This window comes from Saimiri boliviensis, chromosome X (genome assembly GCF_048565385.1).
Source record: "Saimiri boliviensis isolate mSaiBol1 chromosome X, mSaiBol1.pri, whole genome shotgun sequence".
In the NCBI taxonomy this organism is placed as follows: Eukaryota; Metazoa; Chordata; class Mammalia; order Primates; family Cebidae; genus Saimiri; species Saimiri boliviensis.
Genome location: NC_133470.1, coordinates 83,348,194 through 83,366,471, shown reverse-complemented (window position 1 = coordinate 83,366,471; position 18,278 = coordinate 83,348,194). Strand labels below are relative to the sequence as shown.

Here is an 18,278-nt window from a genome sequence, read left to right as displayed (position 1 = left end):
TGAACTGGCATAGGCTCACCAGGAAGTAGTGAGATCCCAGTGAAGACTGATCCAATGGTCAGATAACTTTCAAAATTCGTATTCTCTGGCTTTGAGATAATGGTGAATACTATTGTGTATGGTATATGTCACACCTTATTGATATCCTTGGTAGTAGTTGCTACACTGTAGTAACAGATTCTGGAAATAGCTATAACACACACTTGGAATCTCACAGTCACGTAATCAATCATTTTACTAAATACAAGCATATTTTCATTCACATACAGCTAAATAAAGCATTTTTCACATTTCATTACAGTGCACAACAAAGTGAGGAAAAGTATACAGTACATTTTATTCTGAAATATGAGACAATCTAATCCAACATGCAGTTGTCGTCTTTGTTACAAGTTAGTTTATCTTTTCTTTACCTATGTAGTAAAATAGCTTCTAAAGCTTTATCCTTAGTATTATATTAACACCTGATTTTTCACACTTATTTTCTAAAACCCACTTATTGCAGTAACAATGGTACTGAATTCTACTAAAATGATTTTTAAATTTTCTAGAACATATTTAAGCAATTAACCTCAGCCACCTCTACTGGATTTATGCTGAATATTTTTAAACCTGCCAAAAAAATGCCAGGAGTGGGAATAGTGTACATATAATTAATTTTAGTCAAGAAAATTGTAGAGAAGTTTTGTTTCTTTTTTTGAACTGACAGAATCCACTCAACTCTCATTTACCTACTAGATAAGATTCCTTTCAGAATCTTCTAAACATAATTAAGTATAGCAGTTAATGAAATTTTGTGTTAATCCAATTTTCGGTGTTTTGTTTGTCTTTTAAAATCATGAAGGTGGCAGTTTAATTACCCCACCTAAGCCAGCTCTTGTGAAATAAATATAGAGAAGATGATCAGTTCACTTGTAGTTGATGCTGTGAATTGATCCAAAGTGGTTTGCACATCCAACTTGGGGCACAGGTGGCAGAATAGTCTTCCATCATTTTCATTATTTGGCTTCTTTATTCTGGCTGAAGCAAATTTCCAAACTTTCAGATTCAGTCACGTTTATCCCAAAGGTCAATATTTATCTCAAAATGATTTGCTGTTCTTAGGCCTTCCTATCACAATGAATATGAGAAACCTGACTCAAATCAGAATAATTTCTTTTTAATTGTGGAAAGTATGGCTTTTGCCTAGCTGAACTGGCTACAATCCAAAAAGTAATTTAAAGCATCACCTTTCTTCAACAAAATAATGGAAACTTCAAGCCAGCCATTCCAATTTGCTGATGCAGTTAGCTGTTTGTTCACCTGAGAATTAAAGGCTGACTCTCTTGGGTAGACAGGAACTCAGTGTACCTATATGGCAGACAGGTGGCCAAGGTCATTGTGGGGTGAGTATTTTATCCCTATCCCACTCCCCATTGCTGTATGTGGTTCCTTTCAATAAAATTCCACTGTGTCTCAGTGATAAGAACACTTATAGACCACACAGTTCTAAAGTGTTTTTAGTTGTGCAATTATTCACTTGTTTAAAGCCCTCTTGTCAATACCTTGATTCCTTCTCATGTTCCCTCAGGATTATAGCTGAATTGTAATCAATAAGGAAAACATATCCTAACATGTAGAGAACATTTATTTACAGTCATATCTCTTCCCAAGTAAACAAATTCATGATCATTTATTTATATGACAGCAGTATGATGCAGTGAAAAGAGCTAGGAGTCATGAGTCCTTGACCTTGGCCAAGTGATTCTCATGGCTCTTAATTTACTATTCTGTAAAATGGGGCAAAAACCTCATCTGCCTGTTATGCTGATCAAATAAGTAGCTCGAGTAACTGTAAGCTGTTGTAAGGGTTACAGTGCCTCCTTTTCAGCAGGAGAGAGTGCCTTAGAGCTCTTTTCAGAGGCAGTCCCTGTGTTGTCACTGTCAGGTGCCTGAAGAAGCAAGCAGACTGTTTACTTCCAGATTGCAGGTGCCAATGCAGTGAAACCCCAGGCATGGTCAGAGGATAAAAGGGGGTTGGCATGTGTTATAGTGTCTCTTCCCTACTTACAGGGTAATTTGCATGGGACCATTTGTTTCATACAGCTGGTAATTCTATCACAAGGGTGTTCATTTTCTCAAATGTGCTAATAACTATGAGTAGATAGCACTTCCTTTCATATTCACATCATTTTTACTTGAACACCAGACCTTTTGTTCTGTGTTCCTCATTTTACAGATAAGCTGTTAGAAGATAATTGGTACCTTTTGACCAAACCCAGCAAAAACCTGTCTGTAGGTATATTTTCCTGGGACTTAGCTTCCTAAACCCCAGGCCCTTAACATTTGGTCCACAAAGGGCTCATGGAGCAGCCACTGCCCAGCCTGACCCATGTCAGCAATTCAGTCTCTTGGTCACAGCACTCAGGCACCCCCATCCACCCGCACATGAGTCTGTCAGAGTCCCCCTGAGAAGGAGGCTCGCTTGGTATCCAAACAGAGGTTGAGTTCTCATCAGTTACACAAAGATTCTATTTATTTCTCTTACTTTTCAGTTCAAGTAGGAGAGCATGTTTTGGAAATAAAAGAGCTGACTAGCACAAACATCTCCTCTCTGATTTGACAACCTCCTCTGAAGAGTGAACCACATTTGGTACAAATCCACTCTTCACCCCTTCCCAGCCCTCCTGAATTGTAATCTCCCCTCTTTTAACCAGCTCATATATGTCTCTTGTCAGGTCTGTGAAGGCTTTCTCCACATTAATGGCATCTCGGGCTGACGTTTCAATGTACTTCATGCCGTATGCAGCAGCCAGTTTCTCGGCCTCGTGGCGAGTCACTTGCCTCTGTGTATCCAGGTCACACTTGTGACCCACCAGAACAAATACAATTTGGTAGGGCTGAACGTGTACTTTGGTCTCTTCTAACCACTCATGGACATTCTGGAAGGACCTGCGGTTGGTAATGTCAAATAAGAGAAGACCACCTACTGAGTTCCTGTAGTAGGCGCGAGTGATGGATCTAAAACACAAGAAAGAAGTAAAGAATAAAGGCCATGCCCAAACTTCTGCATGTCAATGAACTCAGTGTATTCAAGTGTTCCTGGTTATTGACACAGTCCTTCAAAAAAAATGATTTTTTTTTAAACAAGGGAATACAAATGTCATTCCATAATAATACTGATATGTGAGTTTCAAATTGGGCAAAACTTTGAGATGGGCATCTTTTAGAAATGAATGCTCATGAACTTTTAGGCATTTTCCCTGGATTCAGCACTGGAGAGTGACCCTGGGACATGACTTAGTTCTATTTTTTGTCTTCAGGTAAAACTACAACTAACTCTCCCACCTCCCAAATCTGAATTTGGCAGAGACTTCCCTTTCTGCAAAATATGATACTGAAGTCACAGTGTTACCATGAGGCAAAATGAAACAATGGATATTAAAGTATTATGTGATATGGAGAGTTCATTATAAATGCTAGTAGTTGAAACAGGATTTTTAAAACATAGAAATGAATTTATGATAGTTAACAAAATATTTAAAGTAGATATCTTGCCATATACTCCATTTTTTTCATTTATCATTACCATGTTTTCTCTATTATTATTATTAGCTAAGAGGGGTCCTCAATCTCTTCTGTGAGGAGAAACAGAATTTTATTTTTTATTTTCCAGGCCTGTGGGAATGGGAAAAAGAGAGACAGTGAAGGGTTCAGGCAAAGTGCCTCTCAGCCCTATTTCCTGACACATTTCAGAGAGTCGGACTCAGGAGCCATCAGAAGAAACTTCTCATGTTTTAACTTCTGGACTTGAGGAGCCTCATTATAAATATACATTATGGCACTTTGCTTACAGTGTAGTAAAGCTTATTACAGGGTGTAGACCTATTTGTCTCTGCAATCGCTTGCTTTAGACTACTGTGATGTTTTGATATATGTCTATTTTTAGGTTTCCTGTCTCTTCTGATAAAGAAGATAGACAATGAAGTACTCAATAGCTTAGGGAAAATGGCCCAATGTTAACAGAACAAGCATTGTCCAGGGACCTACAGTTCAAGCTAGATGATGGTAAAAGTAAAACTTAGAAATGAGTTTAAGTCTCCAGAGTCAGGCAAATCAGCCCTGGGGATTGAAAGCATTTCTTGTTTCTTAGGTTTGAACATTCATGGAGAATGGTAGATTTGTGAGAAAATTAGACATGAACAAACAAAGGTTTTGATTTGTGAAAAGCTTGAATCAAGAAATCAATAAGCAAGCTGTAGATCACCGTCAAACCTCTGGAATATATTATTACATTAATTGTTTGTGAGTACTTAGCAAAGAAAATGACAAAGGCCTTTCTAAGCATGGACATAAGGCTACATAAAACTCAAATTCTTCCCTACATTAAAAAAGTCTTAAATAATGTGAAAAGACAAATGATAAACTAAGAGTATATCTTACAACATACACGACAGGAAAGGGTTAATATTCTTAATCTATAAAGAACTCTTACAAGTCTATATTGCCCAATAGATAATAAGAAGTGGATATGAACAGGCTGTTCATAGAGAAAGAAATTCCAACAAACACATAAAAGATACCTTTCTTTGCTTAGGAGAAATGCATTCACAAGTTCAAAGTGAACCTGTATAGGGATATTTGCCACAGTGTTGTTTGTGGAAGTGGGGAGCTGGAGCAACTTAAGTTTGTAATTATTTCTTCTCCTTACCCCTCTTCAAATACCCAACCAATGTCTTCTATGCTTAATTAGTTTTCAATAGATAAATGAATAAATGATCATAAACATGAGCTATTGAGTTTTCTTGATCTGGTTCCTGCTGCTCTACTTGACTTTAGTTCAAATTGTTCTCTGCAAAGTTTTATGTGTACACTCTGCTCCCTCTCACTTCTGTCTTTATTCATGCTGTTTCCTATCCCTGGGCGTTTCCTGTCTTTGCTTGGGCACTCATACTCATCCGGTTTCATCTTCTTCAGTTAACCTTTACTCCTCTGTGTTCGTACATACAATTACAAATAATACATGCTACAAAAGAAAAGCAAAGGGTTGTGAGCGAAAATAAGTATATTCATTGATTATTCAATGAATTGATTGATTGAAATTAAACATTCTTTATGTGCCAAGTGTTAACAGTAGGGAGTGGGCATACAAAGATGAGCAAGATAAGCTTTTGTAATTCCCGATTATCTATTTCCCTCAACTATGTTAGCACAGAAGTTCCAAGAATTAAGGGGCTTTGTCTGTTTTGATTACATGGCATCCCCTTGTGTGAGTTTCCTCACACTGTTATCCCAGAAACAAGCCCACAGCATGGCACACAGTAGATAATCACTGAATGTGTGCTGGTTGCAAGAAGGAATCAACCAATTTATCGTAACTATTTCCTTTATGTTAGAACATATGTTAGCATATATATGTGCACACACAGATATAAGAATAAAACATAATACACATGTATTTATGTATCTAAATCTCTGTCAGTTATGTTAGGATGATCTGGGAACATTTTAAAAAGTATATAACATAGGGACTGAGATTGATGAATTACAGATACAGAGAACAATTCCATCTAGTTTATTAGCCACCAAGGGGCGGGTTGGTGGAGTTGTGGTGCAAGCAATATGTATTATTGACTGGCCTTCTCTGCCAGGGCGCTTCATTGCACTGACCTCCCAGTTAGCTGAAGGTGGGCTTTGGCAGAATCCCCTAAGACCCTTGGAGTTGCCCTCTTGGACCGCGACTAGGACCAGGAAGTCCTCTCTCCCCAGGGGTTGTGCAAACCCCGAAGACCCTCCCATTGCTTGCGGGCCCGGACTGCGATCCCACCTGAACCTCTCTTGACCCGCGGTATCCCAGATCTGGAGCTTGATGCGTTTTCCCGGCTCGATCTCCACCAATCGGGAGAAAAAATCCACCCCCACGGTGGGGTCAGAAACCTGGGCAAAGCGACCCTCGGTGAAGCGGCGGATCAGGCAGGACTTGCCCACTGTGGAATCCCCGATGACAATGAGCCGGAACTGGTACAGCCAGATGGCCTCCATGGCCGCGGCTCGGCAGGTCTCCTTGGCTTGGACCAGGGACGGCGGGAGGGGGCGCGCCGCCGACGCCTCAGAGAGCGCGGCTCGGCCGGATCTAGCTCCGCCGCGAGCGCATCGCTGCCCTGGGAGCCCGAAGTGGGGTAGGCCCAGGCGCTCGGAGAGCGGAGGGATGGATGCTGCGCTCGCAAAGGTGATGAAATGGCAGCAGCATCAGCACCACGCATTCTGACTCATCACTGACAAACGGGTTACTGTAATCCCGCGCGTAGACGCGACGCTGGGGTCGCCGCACTGTCTCTAAGAGGAGCGCACACAAAATGGCTGCAAAATTAGCGCTTTCCCTGCCTTTCTAATTATCCCGCCCACACTTTGATGACTAAAAATGTTCCCTACCGTTCAAACTGCAAATGTCATACCTTTTGATTGAAACTAGCAAAGCAATACAAAACCGTAGGCAAAAAAGGGAAGGTATATAATTATATATTAGTCAACATGCGTTTCCATGCTCACATAAACACACAGATTAAAAAAAAATTATTTATTATACTTTAAGTTCTGGGGTACATGTGCACATCGTGCAGGTTTGTTATGTAGGTGTACATACACCAGGGTTGTGGTTTGCTGCATCCATCGCCCCGTCATCTCCATGAGGTATTTTTCCTAATGCTATCCCTCCCCAATTCCTCCACCCCCTGCTATTCCTCCCCTAGCCCCCACCGCCCAGGCCCCAGTGTGTGATGTTCCCCTCCCTGAGTCCGTGAAACACATGAATATTACATGTGTTTGCATTCCTATATACAATTATTGCTGATTCTTTTTTACAAAAGTTAAACCAGGGCCTTACTTTAAATTAATAATAGCTTTTTGCAATTAGTAAACCGTCATAAACACCTTTCAATTTCCCTTTTGTCATAACAATGCTGCAATAAAGATTCTCTAAAGTGCAGCCACATATATTTTATTTCTATGAGCTAGAGTCTTAAAAGAGTGGTCATGAATTCAAAGAGTATGAGTATATTTTAAATTTAATGGACATGGGCATTCTACTGCCCAAAACTATTTAGCAGTTTAAATTCTATCCAGAAAAGACCATTGCTCTGCATTATTTCAAGCATCATGTGTGTTGTATTCTTTCTTAATTCTTGTCAATCGAATGTAGTTAAATAAAAATGTCTCTCATTGCTTTATTTAACATTTCTCTGACTGCTGATGACGTCAACACCAAGTCTTGTGTATTGACCATTTCATTTCCTTTTCTGGGATTTGTCTCTTCATATCCTTTGTATTTTTTATGTGTAATCTTTTATCATTGCCTTATTCTTTAAAAAATCACGCTTATTAGCTTATTAACATAAAATTTCACCCATTTAAAGTGAACAATTCTTGGTATAGTTTATTTTTATTTTTTATTTTTTTTGAGATGGAATTTCGCTCGTGTTGCCCAGGCTGGAGTGCAATGTCTCGATCTTGGCTCACCGCAACCTCCGCCTCCCGAGTTCAAGCGGTTTTCCTGCCTCAGCCTGCCGAGTACCTGGGATTACAGGCCTTGAGCCACCGCGCCTGGCTAGTATAGGTTTTTAATATAGCCACAGATATGTACAACTATCACCACAGTTAATTTCAGAACATTTTTATCGCTTCAAAAATAAACCCAGAACCTTTTAGCTATCATCTCCCTAACCCATGTTCCTCCAGCCTTTGGCAACCACTCACGTACTTTTTGTCTTTATAAATTTCCCTAATTCTGAACATTTTATATACATGGAAACGTGAATTTTTGTGACTGGCTGCTTTCACTTAGCATGTTTTCAAGGTTTATTCACACTATAGCATGTATCAGTACTTCATTCCTTTTTGTGGCTGAATACTATTCCACTATATGGGTAGACCATATCTTGTTTATCCATTCATCCATTAAAGGGCATTTGGGTTGTTCCTACCTTTTGGCCATGCTAAATAATCCTACCACTGAAAATTCGTGTACAAGGTTTTCTTTTCTTTTTTTTTTTTAAATATCTGTTTTCAGTTCTTTGGGGTTTATACCTAAGAGTGGAATTTCTCAGTCCTTTGGCAACTCTATGTTTAATTCTTTGATGAAACGCCTGACTTCTTCACAGTGGCTGTACCATATTACATCCCACTGGCAGTGTTTGGGGTTCCAATTTCTCCACATTCTCTCTAACACGGATGTGAAGTGGTAGCTTATTCTAGTTTGATTTGCATTTCCCTAATGACTAATTACTTCAAGCATAGTTTTACATTCTTATTGCCATTAGTATATTTTCCTTGGAAAAATATTGACTTAGATTCTTTGCCTATTTAAAAACTGGACTACTAGTCTTTATATTGTTTAGTTCTTTATATATGCTAGATACAAGTACTTTTTCAGATACATGATTTACAATTTTTTTCTCCAATTCTGTGTGTTATTTTTTTCACTTTCCTGAGGGTGTCCTTTGAAAAACAAAGTTTTAAATATTTAAGAAGTACAATTTATCGAGTTTCCATTTCGTTGCTCATGTTTCTGGTGTCGTGTCTAAGAATACTTTGCTAAATCCAAGGTCATGAAGATTTACTCATGCTTTCTTCTAAGAGTTTTACAGTTTTAGTTCATTCATTTAGGTCTATGATCAATTTTGTGTCCATTTTTATTCATGGTGTGAGGAAGGGGTTCAAATTCATTCCTTTGAATGTGGATATCCAGTTATCCCAGAATTCTATTGAGGATACTATTCTTTCTCTGTGGAATTATTTTGACACTCTGGAAAATCAATTGCCCATGGATATATGGATGTATTTTTGGACTTTCTACTTCGATGTTAATAAAGCTGATTTTTTTAAAAGAGTAAGGCAATGATAAAATATTACACATAAAAAATACAAAGTATATAAAGAGACAATTCCCAGAAAAGGAAATGAAATGGCCAATACACATTGGTCTATATGTCTGCCCTTATGCCGGTATGACACTGTCTTGACTATTGAAGCTTGGTAGAAAGCTCTGAAATCTGAAAGTGTGAGTCCTCCTACTGTGGAGGATCCAATTTTTTCAAAGATTGGTTTGGTTATTTGGAGCCCTTTGCAATTTCATATGAATTTTAAGGAAAGCTTCTCAGTTTCTGCAAATAAGGCAATCGCAATGTTGATAGGTATTGATTTGACTCTGTAGATCAATTTGGAGAGTATTGCTGTCTTAACAAAATTAAGTCTTTCAATCCATGAGCACAGGATGGATGTCATTCCATTTATTTAGGTTTTTAAAAATTGTTTCAACAATGTTTTGTAGTGTTTAGTGTATAAGTCTTGTACTTCTTTGGCTAAGTTATTCTTAAGTGTTTTGTTATTTTTAATGCTATTGTGAATGGAATTGTTTTCTTAATTTCATTTTTAGATTGCTCATTACAAGTGTATAAAATGCAATCAATTTTTGTATATTGATTTTATATCCTCTAACCTTGCTGAACTTATTAGTCTTAACAGTCTTTTTAGCACATTTCTTATTTTTTTGTCAAATGCTTTTTCTGAATATATTGAGGTGATCATGTGATTTTTGTTTTTAATTCTATTAGTATAATTTATTACATTAATTGATTTTTGGATGCTGACTCCAACTTGCATTCCTGGGATAAATCCTGTTTGATCATGGTGTGTAATTTTTTTTTTGTTTCTAGATTTGGTTTGCTAGTGTTTTGGTGAGAATTTCTGCACCTATAGTAAAAATATTTATTAGTTTGCAGTTTTCTTTCATTCTGACATATTTGTCTGGTTTAAGTACAAGGGCAATATTGGTGTCCTAAAATGTGTTGTAAAGTGTTCCTTCCTTTTCTGCTTTTAAGATGAGTCTCTCTTTTGCTCCCTCTTTTTCTGTCTTATTGTAGTAAGAACACAACAGATCTGCCCCTTTGACAACATTTTAAGTGCATGATACAGTATTCTTAACTATAGGTGCAATGTTATAGAGCAGATCTCTAGTACTTATTTATCTTGTGTAACTGAAACTTAATTAGTCTTTAAATGTTTGCTAGAATTCAGTGGTAAAGCTTCCTGATAAAGCTTCAGTGGTAAGGCTTTTCTTTGTGAGCAGTTTTTTTTTTTTTTTTTTTTTTTTTTATTGCTAATTCAATCTCTTCACTTGTTATAGGTGAATTCAGATGGTCTATTTCTTCTTCAATTTCAGTAGTATGTATCTTGATAGAAATTTGTTCATTTCATCAAAGTTATCTAACTTATTGGCATACAAATATTTATAGTTTTCTTTTATATTCCATTTTAATTTTGTATGGTCAGTAGTAATGTCCCCACTTTCACTTCTGATTCTTGTAATTTGAGAAATCTCTCTCTTTTTTTTTTGTTGGTCAATCTGGCAAAAGGTTTGACATTTTTGTGGCTCTTTTCAAAGAATCAGCTTTTGGTTTCATTGATTCTACTGTTAATCTATTTCCTTGTTTCATTTATCTCTGCTCTAATCTTCATTATTTCCTTCATTTTGCTTGATTTTCTTTTAGTTAGCTCATTTTATTTCCAGTTTCTTAAGTTGTAAGGTTAAGTTATTGATTTGAGACTTTTTCTTAATACAGGCACTTATAGCTATACATTTCCATCTGAGCACTGCTATATCTTTTTTTTTTTTTTTTTTTTTTTTTTTGAGACTGAGTTTCTCTCTTGTTACCCAGGCTGGAGTGCAATGGCGCGATCTCGGCTCACCGCAACCTCTGCCTCCTGGGTTCAGGCAATTCTCCTGCCTCAGCCTCCTGAGTAGCTGGGATTACAGGCACGTGCCACCATGCCCAGCTAATTTTTTGTATTTTTAGTAGAGACGGGGTTTCACCATGTTGACCAGGATGGTCTCGATCTCTTGACCTCGTGATCCAACCGCCTCGGCCTCCCAAAGTGCTGGGATTACAGGCTTGAGCCACCGCGCCGGGTGCTATATCTTTTTTTTTTTTTTAATTATTTATTATACTTTAAGTTCTGGTGTACATTTGCAGAATGTGTAGGTTTGTTACATAGGTATACACGTGCCATTGTGGTTTGCTGCATCTATCACCTCATCATCTAAATTAGGTATTTCTCCTAATGCTATCCCTTCCCTAGCCCCCCACCCCTAGACAAGCCCCAGTGTGTGATGTTCCCCTCTTTGTGTCCATGTGTTCTCATTGTTAAACACCCACTTATGAGTGAGAACATGTCGTGTTTGGTTTTCTGATCTTGTGTCAGTTTGCTGAGAATAATAGTTTCCAGCTTCATCTGTGTCTCTGCAAAGGACATGAACTCATCCTTTTTTATGGCTGCATAGTGTTCCATGGTGCATATGTGTCACATTTTCTTTATCCAGTCTATCATTGATGGTCATTTGACTTAGTTCCAAGTCTTTGCTATTGTGAACAGTGCCACAGTAAACATATATGTGTGTGTCTTTATAATAGTATTGCTTGTAATGCTTTGAGTATATACCCAGTAATAGGATTGCTGGGTCAAATGGTATTTCTATTTCTAGATCCTTGAGGAATCACTACACCCTCTTCCACAATGGTTGAATTAATTTGCACTCCCACCAACAGTGTAAAAGTGTTTCTGTTTCTCCACATCCTCTCCAGCATCTGTTGTCTCCTGATTTTTTAAATGATTACCATTCTAACTGGTGTGAGATGGTATCTCAATGTGGTTTTGATTTGCATTTCTCTAATGACCAGTGATGATGAGCATTTTTTCATATGTTTGTTGGCCGCATAAATGTCTTCTTTTGAAAAGTGTCCGTTCATATAATTTGCCCACTTTTTGATGGTTTTTTTTTTTTTTTTTTGTCTTGTGAATTTGTTTAAGTTCTTTGTAGATTCTGGATATTAGCCCTTTGTCAGATATGTAGATTGCAAAATTTTTTCCCCATTCTGTTGGCTGCCATTTCACTCTAATGATAGTTTCTTTTGCTATACAGAAGCTCTTCAGTTTAATTAGATCCCATTTGTCTATTTTGGCTTTTGTTGCCATTGCTTTTGGTGATTTAATTATGAAGCCCTTGCCCATGCCTGTGTACTGATGGTATTGCCTAGGTTTTCTTCTACGGTTTTTATGGTGTTAGGTCTCATGTTTAAGTCTTTAATCCATCTAGAGTTAATTTTTGTATAAGGTGTAAGGAAGGGATCCAGTTTCAGCTTTATGCATATGACTAGCCAGTTTTCCCAACACTGTTTATTAAATAGGGAATCCTTTCCTCATTGCTTATGTTTTGTCAGGTCTGTCAAAGATCAGACGGTTGTAGATGTGTGGTGTAATTTCTAAGCCCTCTATTCTGTTCCATTGGTTTATATCTGTTTTTTTCATGCCAGTACCATTCTGTTTTGATTACTGTGGCCTTTTAGTATAGTTTAAGTCAGGTAGCATGATGCTTCCAGCTTTGGTTTATTTTTATTTTCCACTTAGGATTATCTTGGCAATGCAGGCTCTTTTATGGTTCCATATGAAATTTAAGGTTTTGTTTTTCTTTCCAGTTCTGTGAAGAAAGTTAGTGGTAGCTTGATAAGGATAGCATTGAATCTATAAATTACTTTGAGCAGTATGGCCATTTTCACAGTTTTGATTCTTCCTAATCATGAGCATGAAATATTTTTCCATCTGTTTGTGTCCTCCATTATTTCCTTGAGAAGTGGTTTGTAGTTCTCCTTGAACAGGTCCTTCACATCCCTTGTAAGTTGTCTTCCTAGGTATTTTATTCGCTTTGTAGCAATTGTGAATGGGAGTTCACTCATTATTTGGCTCTCTGTTTTTTCTATTATTGGTGTATAGGAATGCTTGTGATTTTTGCAGATTGATTTTGTATCCTGACACTTTGCTGAAGTTGCTTATCAGTTTAAGGAGATTTTGGGCTCAGATAATGGGGTCTTCTAAATATACAATCATGTCGTCTGCAAATAGAGACAATTTGACTTCCTCTTTTCCTAACTGAATACCCTTTATTTCTTTTTCTTTCCTGATTGGCCTGGCCAGAACTTCCAATACTATGTTGAATAGGAGTGCTGAGAGAGGGCATCCTTGTTTTGTGCCAGTTTTCAAAGGGAATGTTTCCAGCTTTTGCCCATTCAGTATGATATTGGCTGGAGCACTGCTATATCTGAACCCCATAAATTTTGGTATCTTTCTTGTGTCTTTACTTTTATTTATCTGAAAGTGTTTTTTAATTTTCTTTTTGATCTCTTCTTTGAATCATTTGTTATTTATGAATGTTTTGTTTAATTTTCACATATTTGTGAGTTTCTCATATCTTTTTCCTACTATTGATTTCTAATTTCATTCCATGTAGTCAGAAAACATACTTTGTATTATTTCTATCCTTTAAAATTTCTTGAGGTTTGTTTTTTGGCATAGTATATAGAGTATTCTGGATAATGGTCCATGTGCACTTGAAAAGAATATATCTTTGCTGATACATATATGTATATGCATATATGTGTGTATACATACACACACACACACACACACACACACACATATATATATATATATATATATATATATATATATATGTCTGTTATGTCTAGTTGGTTTACAAAGACTTAGACATAAGTCTGCTGTTTCCTTGTTGATCTTCAGTAAGGTTGTTCTACATATTATTAGAAGTGGAGAATGAAGCCTCCAACTATTCTTGTAGAATGATTTTTCACCTTAACTGTCAGTTATTGCTTTATATATTTTGGAGCTCTATTGTTAGATGTATATATCTTTGTAATTGTTGTATCTTCCTGATAGATTGACTCTTTTGTATTATGAAATGTTCTTCTTTATCTCTAGTAGCTGTTTTTGTTTTGAAGTTTATTTTTCTGATATTAGTGTAGTCACTTCAGCTTTCTTGTGGTTATTGTTTGCATGATATGTCTTTTTCCATCGTTTTACTTTCACTTTGTGTCTTTCAACATAAAGTGTCTCCTGTAGACAGCATATAATTGTGTCATTTGAAACATCTAGCCATATAATCTTTGCTTTTCTTTAAACAGATTGGTTAATCTGTACACATTTAATGTTATTTATTGGTATAGTGGGATTTATGTCAACCATTTATTTGTTTTTCTATACATTTTGTTCCTCTAGTCTTCTCTTATTGCTTTCTTTTACACTAAGTGAGTATTTTTTGATGTACCATTTCAGTTTCTTAACTCTTGAGTAAGATTTTTTTCACTATTTTTTTTAGTGGTTGCTTTAGAGCTTACCATATACATCCTGACTTATCAGAATCACCTTTAGATTTATACTAGCATTATTCTATTGACATAGAGAAACATTATTCCTATATAGTTCTTTTCTTTTTTTTGAGACAGAGTCTACCTTTGTCACCCAGGCTGTAGTGCAGTGGTGTGATCTCAGACCACTGCAACCTCTGCCTACCAGGTTCAAGCAATTCTCCTGCCTCAGCCTCTCAAGTAGCTGGGACTACTGTCATGTGTCACCACACCTGGCTAATTTTTGTATTTTTAGTAGAGATTGGACTTCACCATGTTCGCTGGGCTGGTCTCAAACTCCTGACCTCAAGTGATCCACCTGCCTGGACCTTCCAGACTGCTGGGATTACAGGCATGAGCCACCACACCAGGCCTCAGTGAATCTCTTTCAAAAAAAAAATTTAAAATTATACTTTAAGTTCAGGGGGTACATGTGCAGAATGTGCAGGTTTGTTACATAGGTATACCTGTACAATGGTGGTTTGCTGCATCCATCACCCTGTCATCTACATTAGGTATGTCTCCTAATGCTAGCTCTCCCCTAGCCCCCCACCCCCAGACAGGCCCTGGTGCATGATGTTCCCATCCCTGTGTCCATGTGTTCTCATTGTTCAACACCTGCCTATGAGTGAGAACATTCAGTGTTTGGTTTTCTGTTCTTGTGTCACTTTGCAGAGAATGATGGTTTCCAGCTTCATCCATGTCCCTACAAAGAACATGAACTCATCCTTTTTTATGGCTGCATAGTATTCCACAGTGTATATGTTCCACATTTTCTTTATCTAGTCTATCATTGATGGACATTTGGGTTGATTCCAAGTCTTTGCCATTGTGAACAGTGCTGCAATAAGCATACATGGGCAAGTGTCTTCATAGTAAAATGATTTATAATCCTTTGGTTATATACTCAGTAATGGGACTGCTGGGTCAAATGGTATTTCTAGTTCAAGATCCTTGAGGAATCACCATGCTGTCTTCCACAATGGTTGAATTAATTAACACTCCCACCAACAGTGTAAAGGCATTTGTATTTCTCCACATCCTCTTCAGAATCTCTTGTTTCCTGAGTTTTTAATGATCATTATTCTAACTGGCATGAGATGGTATCTCATTGTGGTTTTGAATTGCATTTCTCTAATGAGCATTTTTTCATATGTTTGTTGGCTGCATAAATGTCTTCTTTTGAGAAGTGTCTGTTCATATCCTTCTTATCTTTATTGATTATTTTCTTGTGTTATTTTACTTACTTTGTTGTACTTATTCTAAGTTTCTTTCTTTTTTTTTTCTGGTGCTCTACCAAGATCCTTTCTTTCTTTCTTTCTTTTTTGTTAAAAACACATAGCTTAAAACTCATCATCAACTATTTTGATGCAAACAGTTGAGAAGTGTTAAGTATATTCACATTGTTGTGCATATTTTTTAGGTTTTTGTTAGCTCACTATTTAATAAATTTATTTTCAATCTTTTATTTTGCTAATAGCAGTGTTCAGTGTTATAAAATTTCCTTTGATTACTGCTTTATATTTATCCCATAGATTCTGATATGAAGTGTTTACACCATCATTATTTGTTTTAGAGATACTGTAGTTTTGGTTTATATTTTTCCTTTAAATCGAGTTGTTTAATTGAAGGTTTTTAAAATTTATTTTTAAAATGTATAATGGGCACATAATTGTACATATTTATGGGATACAATGTGGTGTTTCAATGCATGTATACATGGTATAATGATCAAATGGGGTAACTACCATATCCATAGCTATAAACATTTGTTATTTCTTTGTGGTGACAACATTTAAAATCTGCTTTTCTATCTCTCTTGAAATATTGTTATTTGCTGTAGTCACCTTACTGTGCAATGAATACCAAAATTTATTCTTTGTAGGTGCAACTTTACACCCATTGACCAACATCTTTCAGTGCCTCTGCTTTCTTTCCCCAGCCTCTGGTAACCATGATTCTACCTTCTACTTCTGTGAGATCAACTTTTAAAAATTCCACATATGAGTGAGATCATGTGGTATTTGTCTTTCTGTGCCTGGCTTATTTAACATAATGTCCTCCAAATTTATCAATGTTGTCACAAATAAGATAATTTAATTTTATTTTATTGCTGAATAATATTCCATTATGTATATATACCACATTTTCTGTATCCATTCATCTGTTGATGGATGCTTAGGTTGATTCCATTGCTTGGGTATTGTCAATAGCACTGCAGTACACCTGAGTGACATGAACATACTTGAAGTATGAGGTAAGTTTGTAAAAACACCTCTGCTAATGAATTTCAAGGCATGGTACTGAGAAGCTTTGTTCTTTAAAATCTCAGATCTTTAAAAAAACTTTAATTTTCGAAATCCTATTCATGAAAGTGGAAGAATCTGAGATGTTCAGAGAAGCCACAAGCCCACTGTTCAGTTCAGGTGTAATTTCTTAGATCACGGATCTTCCAGTAGAGAGGAGACACTATGCTATGCTTTTTTTTTGAGACAGGGTCTCACTCTGTCACCCAGGTTGGAGTGCCATGGCAGGGTCACACCTCATTGCAGCCTTGATCTCCAGGCTCAGGTTTCTCTTACCTCAGCCTCCTGAGTAGCTTGGACTACAGGTGCACACCACCATGCCCAGCTAATTTTAAAAAATTATATTTATAGAGATGGGCTTTTGCATGTTGCTCAGGCTGGTCTCAAACTCCTGAGCTCAAGTGATCCACCTGCCTTGGCCTCCTAAAGTGCTAAGATTACAGGCATGAGTCACTGCACCTGACCCACTGTACTTTTTTTATGGATCACTTTTTACTACTTTGTAGTAACATAAACAATGAAAAATGATATATAGGATAAACACCTAAAATCTGTTTTTCTCCTTGTCTCACTGATTTCAAATGGCATTTTTACTCAGTAAACATTAAAGCAGTTAAATCTAAAACCTGTACTAATGGCATTTAAAAGCTTACACATTTTTCAAATGTATTTTATCAATTGTAACTTGCTAGTCTATTGCATGTGTTCTGAAATATGCTGATGAGAGGATGTATCTCAAAGATTGTCAACATAATTGCAGTTCTCTGCCACCTAACTATACACTAAACATTTATCTTGACTCTATGGTTTTCAAGGACAACTTTGAGCTTGCTCATTGCTTTACTTTTCTTTGAACCTATTAAACCACCACTTCATTTAAATTTTATCTAAACTCCACCCTTCCCCTAAAGCCTAAAAGAATCCTGTATTTTCCTTTTTTGAAGCTGCACTTACACTTGTGTTTCTCCTTTGAGGGAGCAAGAGTTAAGTTCAGCTTTTGTTTTCAGATTTGGACGATTTAAGAATACTTTGACAAGTGAATCTGAATACATGTAGTAATGCAACACTTTAACTTTTGTAGAAAATTTTGTAATTATCTAAGGACTGTTTACCTTATCCTTTTATGGACAGCAACAAGACCTATCGTCAGCCACATTTCTTATTTTCCTTTTCATTTCTATGAATAAAAGATATGGTTGATTTGTTTCTCATCTTGTTTTTTAAAATTATGTTTTGTTTAGTGAATGCTTCTTCATTTAACAAAGGTCACAAAGGCTACATTCTCATCTCTGACCATGAGGTGATCATAGTTCTAGGCGCAAATGCTGTTCTACAACCAACTGATCTTGATCTCTTCCTAGAGCTGACTTTATTTTTTTGCTGCTTTTCTATTTAATTATAGCCAATATCAGGAGCTTAGAGGAGGTGGTTTTTTTTATTATACTTTAAGTTCTGGGGCACATGTGAAGAATGTGCAGATTTGTTACATAGGTATACACATGCCATGGTGGTTTGCTGTACCCATCAACCCATCATTTACATTAGGTATTTCTCCTAATGCTAGCCCTCCCCTAAAACCCCACTTCCTGACAGGCCCCAGTGAGTGATGTTCCCCTCCTTGTGTCTGTGTGTTCTCATTGTTCAACTCCCACCTATGAGTGAGAACATGCAGTGTTTGGTTTTCTGTTCTTGTGTCAGTTTGCTGAGAATGATGGTTTCCAGCCTCATCCATGTCCCTGCAAAG

At 36.9% G+C, this 18,278-nt stretch overlaps 1 protein-coding gene across 1 annotated transcript; it reads right to left on the bottom strand.

The window, feature by feature from the left end:
• Positions 1-209: 209 nt before the first annotated feature.
• Positions 210-6,270, bottom strand: RAB39B (RAB39B, member RAS oncogene family). Its single transcript, XM_003943934.4, has 2 exons — positions 5,807-6,270; positions 210-3,000 (listed from the first exon to the last, which is right to left on the bottom strand). Exons 1-2 carry the CDS (start codon positions 6,019-6,021, stop codon positions 2,574-2,576), a joined length of 642 nt encoding a protein of 213 aa, XP_003943983.1. The 5' UTR covers positions 6,022-6,270; the 3' UTR covers positions 210-2,573.
• Positions 6,271-18,278: the final 12,008 nt, after the last annotated feature.